Source organism: Astatotilapia calliptera, chromosome 3 (assembly GCF_900246225.1).
Source record: "Astatotilapia calliptera chromosome 3, fAstCal1.2, whole genome shotgun sequence".
Classification (NCBI taxonomy): Eukaryota; Metazoa; Chordata; class Actinopteri; order Cichliformes; family Cichlidae; genus Astatotilapia; species Astatotilapia calliptera.
The window spans coordinates 51,504,055-51,514,021 of NC_039304.1; the positions used below are offsets into that span (position 1 = coordinate 51,504,055).

Consider the following 9,967-nt stretch of genomic DNA (forward strand, 5'->3'; position numbering starts at 1 on the left):
TCAAACACACAACAACAACATCACACTGACTCCACTCTGACATCACTGATCAATAATCAAAGAACACACAGATCAAACTGATTGATCAGCCATCAGAGGAGTCGGATCAATGGAGCTGCTTCTGTTCCTGATGTCCCCTGTTTGATCCTGGACCTGAACTCTCCCTGCAGAGGAGACACAAGACAGTCAGACACACAAGCAAAAATATAATCTTTGACAACTGAGGAAGTTTTGGGTCTCTCCAGTGATCCTCGGGCCTTTCTATATAGTAGGGCTGGGTATCGTCACTGATTTCTAGAATCGATTCAATTCCGATTCACAAGGTCCCGAATCTGCTTTAGAATCAGCACATAAAGGGCGTGAACACAAAGCGCGGACCTGCCGACAGATCAGAATCAGCCAGCTGTCGGCTTTCAGCCCCGACCGTGAGAAAGGCGACATGTAACTGATTCTGATCCGCGGGTCACGCTGTGTGTTTAAGTCTATGTGCAGAGTCCATGTTCCTGCTCTCATTTACTGTCTTAGCTGTTTGGTGGTTGTTGAAATTTTGTGAGATTTCACCTGAGATTCTGGCATTTCGGGCAAAATAAATTTATATTAAAAAATTGATTCAGGATTTTAATGAATCGATTTTACGTTATCCAAGCCAGAAACGATATTAATCGAGAAATCGATTATAAAAACCCAGCCCTATATACAAATAACAGCTTCAGCTGACGCAGCCTGACTCAATCCTAGATGTTCAGCACACAGAGACACAGTTTATTTATTTATTTTATTTATTTATTTATTTTTTGCCTGTCCCATTTGGTTCTTTAGCCATCAGAATTGTTGTCTGAAGACCAACAAGGATACCCAATGGATTTACTTTGCCAAATGGATCATCGTGGCATTGCCGTATTGGTCCATTTGATCGACCTTTGTTTTTATTATTTATTATATTTTATTTTCAGATGTTACAGACGGGACAGACATGAGTGAGAGATAGGAAAGGGAGAAAGAAAGAGGAAGGAAAGGAAAAACAGAAGGGGAGAGGGACAGTGAGAAAGGGGGGGAGAAAAAAAATCTCCTGGATCACCTGTTGAGAGAGGAATAGAAAACAAGCAAAAAAAGACAAAAAAAAACAAAAAACAAAGCAACATACTAAACACAACACCATCGCATTAATCTAGCTAAGTGTAAACAGCAGTAAATACTAAATATTCAATGTTGTTGTGCAGCACGCAGGACAGATGTGCTTCGAAGTAGCAGCCAAGAAAGGTGTAATTTGGGTCTACGAGCAGTGAACACTCGTGTGCATACCTGTGTGGATCAGCGCGCTTTGTGGCTGCCGTCAGCAGCAGTTATGCAATTTGAGACAATTTTATGGTTCAAGTTACAATGAATAAGTGAAATACTTTATTGTTAATATATGTGTGTGATGTAATGTATGTTGTTGGTTGGAAATACATTTAAAAAGGGTTTACAGAATGTTTCCAGGGTGGAACCAATGTTTAGTCTGTTGTTTGAGGTCGACGGTATATTCTGGTACACGCTACACTCGGTAGAGCGCAGCATGCTTTCGTCTCTCTCTGGTGGTGGTAGAGACATGTAGACGCATGCAACGGAGTGTCCGACTATGGGAAAGAGTGACACTACAAGAAGCGTTTTCATTAACCCCTGCAAGTTAATGCGGCCAATGAGGTATGCAATTTGTATATGTTGTGATAGAAAATAAGATGTTTGTTTGTGATAGAGCGAGCGAATTTATGGTAACCACGTGTATATGTTAGCATTTTGTAAAGGTCAAATTGTGAGCATTTATGTTGTTTAATAATGTACTTTATTGTTTATTCTCTATGAGAACAATGTACGGTGGAAATTGATTATTTTATGTTGTTGTACAGTTCTCACGGCATCGTTACAGCATCTCTGGTGGCATCGTTGGTGGCGCCCGTGTGCAATAAATGCCAGTAAATCAAGAACGCCTTGTGTTCGTTTTTCAACTTGGAGGGAGTTACACGCTTGCATTCCAAAGGTTTCTCCATGTAACGATCTGCTAGGGAGTGTGGGGGGGGCCACAGCCCTGTCCTCCAGGGTGTGAAGCAGGTATGGAGGAGATCAAAACTCCAGACATCCAGAGGCCCCCAGAACACAAGAAACCATATAAATATATATAAAAACCCACCCCTGTATACAAATAACAGCTTCAGCTGACGCAGCCTGACTCAATCCTAGATGTTCAGCATACAGAGACACAGAGGTGCCGTTTAAAGTTTAGTGTTAACCTGAGTCACTGATCATTTGCAGTATTACAGAGTCTGGCAGTCTTTGCATGATGTCCACGTCACTGTAAGTTTCTAGCTGACTCTCAGGTGTGACAGGTGTGCCAGCAGGAAAGAGTAATAATAACCTGCATCCTGAGGTTTGTTATGCAGGATTAAAGGAGCCAGGCTTTGTTCACACAGCTGGGATTGTATTTTACACTGACCCTGGGTCAGTATAAGTATCATACAGTTTAAACGAAGCACTGAAACTTGCACATATTTATTACAGATGCACTGAAGAAAAACTGGATATTTAGAGTCAATCTGTGGCTGCGATTAAACACTTTACTGGAAACTTTATTAACCAGTAACTTCATCAGTCATGACAGAAGCTAATATTTCTGTGCTAACATCGTTTAAACCAGTGGTTCCCAAACTTTTTTTGCTGGGCCCCCCTTTGTTGTACAAGAAAAATGTTTGCCCGCCCCCCTTGCGCGCTCACGCACGCACGAACACATCCTCCAACCACACACACCCATATTTTGCTCCATTGCGGTTTATTTCACACCGCAAACATTTAGTAAACAATTAAGCAAATACAAGTAATCTGCAATAAATTACAGGTAGTAAGAAAATAAACTACTAACTCTTTTACGCTGCGTCCGCACCTACACGGGTATATTTGAAAACGCAGCTGTTTCGTCCACGTAAACGGCGTTTCAAATCACCGAAAACTGAGATTTTTAAAAGTATTTTTTTACGTTTACGTGTGGACGAGGAATACAGAGTTTGTCACACAACGTCAAAGGTATGTGGCTATTTTCACGTCACGCTGTGCGCCACGTTATTGTTTACATGAGATGAATTGCAGAATGATAGATAGAGACAAAATACTGTTAATCTGACTGTCTGCAGGTTTTACAGGCAGTTACTGTCCCTCCATTTACAAAGGCAGAGGCGTCATGATGTGATTATTTTACTGTAGTTGTTTTTTTTCCTGTGTAATAATATTCAACATTGTTAGCAATACATTTTTCAAAAAATGCCTCTGTGCAAAATGGGTTTAAAAACATAAACAGCTGTGGGATCCTGTTTGTCCGTGATTTAAACAGCCCAGCGCGCTCTGATGAAGGGAAAACCAACCCTGCAGGGAGACCTACCTCGGCACTTGTGCAGGTGAAGCCAAAGGGAAGATTTGCTTCACCATATTTTCTAGTCTTTGGCTTAGAATGAAGTTGGTTTGGAAACATATTCAGTGATGCTTCATCTCCTGCTTTGCACAAAACAAAAAACAAAGAAAGAAACAAAAAAAAAGCAACATTTTGCAACTTCAACCTAAAGCGCTCCATCTATGCAAGATAGCATGGGTGCTGTGGTGCTAGCAGTGTCCAACTAACAGAAACTAACAGAAACAGTTGCCTCTGCCATGTTTTCCTGTTTCTTCTTTCCTTGTAGCCGCTAGATCAGAAGTTTATTTCCTCTCAGGTTTGTTACTTTCAGTAAAGTTTCACTGTTAGAGCCCTGACCAGCATCCTGCAGCATCTGGAGCAGCTGTGTGGTGCTGTGATGGCAATAAGGATCCAAATCTGTGGGATGTTTCCAGCAGGGGTTATAACCTGCAGCCAGCAAGGTGTGCCTAATAAAGTGGCCGTGTTTATGTCCCAGTGCAGCAGCATCAGAAAACGGTGGTTTACATCTCTGTTACAGGAAACCTGAAGAGTTAAAACACCAGAGAAGAAAATCTAAACGTTACACAAAGAACATAAAAGAAGTAAACTTCATAAAAACTTCACAAATGATGCTTTAAATGAAAAATAAATCCCTGTAAATAATTCAACAGGTCACATGTTAGAACCACCTTAACTAAACTCTGTAGCCGCTCACTGTGGTTTGTCCCAGCAGCTCTTAGGAAACAAACTGCTAACTTCAGTGTCAGCACACACTGTTAGTAAACTATGCAACACTGAATTCAGCTTTCAGTTGTGTTAAGTTGTGAAGTTGTGATGAAAGTCTTCTTACTGACACAGGTAGGATGGTCAGGCGTCCTCTGTTCCTTCACCGTTCATGAACTGTCACTTATAAAATGCTGCCAAACATCAACTACACTCAATAACTAAACGTGTGCAGGTTAAAGTGATGGACGCCCAGATCTGCACTCCAAATACAAACAGACTAAAGGTGTTTCCTCCAGAAACAAAGACAATATTTACAAAGGTCTCACAGGTAAATTGTGAGCGATCACAGCAGCATCTCATCCTGACTAACAGCTTTTAGATGCAGGGAGAGCGTCGTGGTTCAGAGGTGGTTCAGCAGATGATGAAGGCCTTTCTGTTGCATTGTGTAGTGCTGTGGAGGCCATGATGGTCGACTGGGTCTGCTTCTACTGAACTCACAAACACTTCTGAGGTATTTACACCTGAAGCCTCATTGAATGTGAGTCAGAAACAAACGGCTCAGCTGTGATTAATGGATGTTTCCCTGCATTTCTATTTTCACACAGTTTATTTCTTACAGCAGGAAAACTGAACAGAATGTATGTAAGAGGTCAGAGTGAGGATGACGTCACTTAATACAGGAAATACATGTTTGTCTGTTTTGATGATGAAGGACTTCTTCAGCTCTGTAAACAGCTACACTTGAGAGGACAGAGGTGATTTCATGGATCAATAACAATGTGTTTATCAGCTTTCATCATCGCAGTGCAGACATGACGTCAGATCTATCAGAGTGAAGGCCGTCTCTCTGATGACGTCACAGAGCAGAGTCCTTCTGTCCAATAAAGGATCTCAGATCAGCTGCTGCCATCTTGTGGCCACAGTTGGTTACTGTCTCTGAAAGTTGTCTCATGTTTCCTGTTGTCCTGCTAACAAAGGCTGGAGCTCATCATGCTGAGAGGGCAGCAGCATTTTGTGGCTCTTCACACATGTTCATTATATTCTGATGATCCTGGATGGAGACAAACTACAGATAAGTGTGTTCAGCCCAACTAGTTTATCTCATTACAGCAGTTTGATGTTTCCCTTTGAATCCCCCTGAAGATCCTGACAGTGAAGCACGTACATAATACTCCAGCCTTTCAACTCTGAGCTTATTTAGTTCTATTAATACACTGAAATCTCATTTGTGTCATGAAGAAAGTCTTTAATCAAACAGAATTCAAAGATCAGAAACATTTCATATATGGAGTTAAACATGAATCATTGTTTCAACAACATATTTATTGTTGTCATAAACAGACAAGAAGACAACAACAAACTGCTCCTCCCATTCAACACATGTCAGTCCATATCAGCAAAACTGATCAATCTAATAAACTTAAACCTGCTCCATCCTCCCTATTCTGGTATTTTAAAGAGTAAGCAACCTAACTAATAGGGTTCCAACTCCCAGCAACAACAAACATAAATAAATAAAAAATAAGGAACCACCCCTCACGCGCCACCTCATGATGCTTAATCGACGTAATCAACTTTAATTTGATGCAGTGTGGAAAAAAAATGCACAGAAATAAATTATTTTTCAAGAATAATTAAATAGATTCAACATCTTTCTTCAACAGAATTGCAGACTGCACAGTCTTCCCAAAGGAAAAAGTACTATAGCTTACTAGGGTATATTAGACTTAACAGTTACTATATACAGTAATGGACTTCTAAACATTTTACATCAGATTAAAACTTTGGGTGTAAGATTCAGATAATTATTTATTAAAAGCTAGACATTTTAAATGAGAATAAGAAAGAAAAGTATGTCTTTGTGCCCCCTTTTCCCTGTTAATGCCCTATCGGCCCCCTTGGCTAAACTTTGCTAGATCCGCCCCTGCACAGTTACCAGCCGTCAGCTACGTAGAAAAAGATCCTGGTGTAGAAAGTAATATTAAATAAATTGTAACAACAGCTTATCAAGGTTAAACGTGCTGCTGTTGTTCACCCGCTGGTTTCCTCTTTCTGGTGCAAAGTGGGCCAAAAACAAAAAAGGGAGACGGACTCGCGACAGAAAAGCCGAACAGCTGATCATTAATCAGTTTCACGAGTGAAGTAGCAGCAAGAAGAGGCAGTCGCTCCATATATCGGTTGTTAAGCTTAACGTGGGAATGCTTTACAGACATTCAGAGATGAACTTACAGACTTACTTTACTTCTCTCTGGGATCATTTCCTCGGAGATCAAATGCTGGTTTGAGGCTACAAATACACACAGCCGCTCTATCACGTGATGCACACTGCTCTGACGTGCTACGGTTATGAGCCGAGTTACAGCGTGTCACAAGTTTTGTGAGGTGCTTTTTTGATATTTAATGGATCGGATCACATTTTTTATTTCTCTCAGATATCCGATCCAGTAATTTACGTCAGTATCGGACCGATACCGATACGTAATATTGGATCGGTCCATCTCTACATCAAATAGAAACATGAATCACTTGTAATGATTAGAAACTTGATAGAATTTCAAATCTAGTTTGGGGAGTCATTCAGTGAGAAACAGTGAAATGATTTTCCATGTGAAAAGGTGGACAGCAGAAACAGAAAGAAACAGTGAAACTAAAAGAGAAACAAAGAGCTTTGGAACAACGAGGCAGCAGGAGGACAGCTGCAGTTTAACAGCTTCAACTCACTGACAGGAAACAACATTAGAAACATCATCATCCTCAACTCATCTGCTGCACTGACACTGACACCTTCAACGGACACACCTTCACTTTACCACCATCAACAGTGCGAATATATGGAAACATCCTGTGAGTGAAAGTGTGTGTGAAGGTGTGTATGTGTGTGTTAGTATCAGGATCAGAGAACGACAGCTTTCCTCTGTTCCAGTCCAGATTCACTCTGATCCTCTGGAGCTTCTTCTGGACTGAGAGAGCAGTGTGAGGAGCTGAAGGTGAGCATGCTGAGTATTTACTTCCATTAAATCTGATTTCCCATAATCCAGACCGTATGTTCCCCTTCCTCTTCACAGACTCTAAAAATACACCCAGTGCCCACCCTGTACTGTCTCCAACTTCAATATCCCAGCTGTGAGTCCCTGAGTTAAAGCCCTCAGAACCCAGGACAGAGTAGGAATAATGAAATCTTTCTGGATTGTCAGGAAGCTGCTGCGTCTCTTCTCCATATCTCACACTGGTCAGATCTTCAGACAGGATGAGGTTTGGATTTGCAGTGTTTGGGTCCAGAATGAGAGGAGTGTAGGAGACCATGTCCTTCATGTTGTTCCAGATGTTGAAGGTCAGGTTGCCCAGGTGTTTGGCCTGGTCTATCAGAGCTCCTGAGGGCAGCTGTGGATCATCCAGCAGGGGGCAGCGCTGGACTCTTTCCACTGCAGCCTTTAAGTTGTGCAGGAATGAGACGTCTTCAGCTCTCAGCTCCTCCTCTGTGGCTCTGACTGTGTCTGAAAGAGCTGCTATCTCTCTGCTCAGAGCCTCCATCTTCTCCTTCATCATCCCACTCTTCTGCTCCTCTTCCTCCCTCAGTGCAGCCAGCCTGGCCTCCTCTTCCTTTGCTAGAAACTGGTGAAGCTTCTTAAACTGCTCCTTAATCTGCCTCTCTGTGTGTCGGGCCTGGACCTTAATGTGTTCTGCTGTTTGATCAAACTTCACTTGAACTCGTTTGCAAACCTTTAACTTCTTCTTTAAGGGCTCCAGAGTTTCCTGAAGTTCCTTCTTGTATTGTTGTGCAGCTTCATCGATGGGTCTGAATCTGTGATTGGTGTGTTTTTCTGAGTCTCTGCAGACGACACACACTGGCTGCTGATGGTCCAGACAGAAGAGTTTGTGTTTCTCAGAGTGCAGACTGCAGAGAGCCTCTGAAGCTCTCTGATCTCTCTCCTGTAAGAACGACTCACACAGGTTCTTTAAAGCTCGGTTTAAAGGTGGATCATAAACTGATATTTCCTTACAAACTGGACACTCGTGTGTTGGTCTCTCTCTCCACCATCTCTTCAAACAGTGTTCACAGAAGCTGTGGCTACATGACAGAAGAACAGGATCTCTGAAGACCTCCTGACAGACCGGACAGCAGAGATCCTCCTCTGATCTGGAAGCCATTGAGTCTGTGAGTGAAGCTGAAAACAGCAGACAGGAAGTACAGTCAGTCCTGGCTCCCCTCCCTCCTCTACCACCTTCACTGAAACTTCCTTTGAGTCGTGTTTTTGCTCAAACTCACATTCAGTGTGTGGAGCGTCAGCAGCTTGAAGCAGCAGTGTTGGAGTTTTCCACTTTTCTCTCCTGTAGCTGGACTCACTCAGAGGAAGCTGCTAGTTTGGTCTGAGCTCAGTCTGATCGTCTGTGCGTCTCTCTTTACTGAGGGCGAAGAACTTCCTGTTTCCTGGTTTGTCACATTTGAGTGACGTGAGGGGAGGAGACAAATGTTGCTGTTTGACTTTTAACTAAGGTGTGTTTCAATCCTGCCTGCAGCTCAAAAGCTGTAAAACAGGTTTTGTGTCTTTTCACCTCCACAGGTCACAACATGAAACCTGTTGTGAAGTTTATAAAATAAAGTGTCACTCGGTGGTGCAGCTGTTTGTCAGCTTCTATTTTAGACTTTGTTCTGGTTCTTGTTCAGGTTCCCAGCAGTGGGAGTGTAATGCAGTCACACACACACAGGTGGTGTTAAGGTGGATTCACTTTGTTACAGACAGTGGTGTTATTTCCTGTAACTAAGGGTGTGTTTCACTCCAAAGTTCAGACATTAACCTGCCAGAAGTTGTAAAAGTTACTAATAAAGAGCTTTTATCTCATTTCACATGCAGGTCAGAGCATGAAAGCTGTGATGCAGCAGTTTGAGAAAAATTGCTGCTGATATAAAATATTTTTTGTGGTTTTACAAAATATATAAAAGAGCAGAAAGAAAAGAAATAAGTGTAAAGAGTGCAGCAAAATGCATGTTTTAGTGTGAGTTGGTTCATCTGATCTGGTTGTGTAAAAGTCACTGCATGACACTGAGTGTTACTTTTGTGTTACTGACACTCATCCCAAGCCCAGCCCACAGCAGCAGAGACCATGGAGTCAACATGTGAGAAACAAAGCAACACGCTGAACATCTGAACCACAGCAGGAAGTGCGATTCTTTGTAGACCTGTGGACAGGAAACACACAGCAGGTCCTGATCAGTAACAGGGTCCAAAGACAAACATTTGTTTATCAGCATCTGTATATATGAGCACCAGTGTTTGGACTAACGCGTTACAGTAACTACGTTATTATTGTGGTAATGAGCACAGTAACTAGTTATTATGCCAAAATCAGGAACGCGTTACTCGTTACTGGGATTTAGATAGGGTCGTTACTCGTTACTTCGTGTGGTGGCTATCGCGGAGCTTCCACAGATTCAGTAACATTAGCAAGTGGTGGAGGCCAGCAGGTGGATGAGAGAAAGCAACACGTTCTCGGGCTGGAGAAAGGGGACGCAGAAGGAAAAGAGACCCGAGGCGGCCGCCGGTCCAAGTGTGAACTGAACTTCAGGTAAGAAGTTATGACCTGCAGTCTCTCCGGGTCAGATATAAACCAAGTTTAGGTGGAGTTTATTTTCGTTATGCTGACTTTTTCCGTACTGCGTACTAGCTAGCATGACGGAGTTTCTATACAGCTGGGTGGGTGCTATGAAGTTAATGATGTTGAACTTTATTTTGTTCATAAGTTATTAGAGTTGCCAACCGTCCCGTCTGGTATTCAGAGAAAATATTACGCGTTTCTTATTGAGGTGAAAAGGAACAGTTTGTCCCG

The 9,967-nt window shown here is 42.3% G+C and overlaps 1 protein-coding gene across 1 annotated transcript; it reads right to left on the minus strand.

Annotated features, from left to right (window-relative positions):
* Positions 1-6,875: 6,875 nt before the first annotated feature.
* On the minus strand, positions 6,876-8,305 carry LOC113019731 (nuclear factor 7, ovary-like). The gene has a single exon (XM_026163549.1). The coding sequence runs from the start codon at positions 8,288-8,290 to the stop codon at positions 6,896-6,898; it is 1,395 nt and encodes a 464-aa protein (XP_026019334.1). The 5' UTR covers positions 8,291-8,305; the 3' UTR covers positions 6,876-6,895.
* Between the last annotated feature and the right edge of the window lie 1,662 nt (positions 8,306-9,967).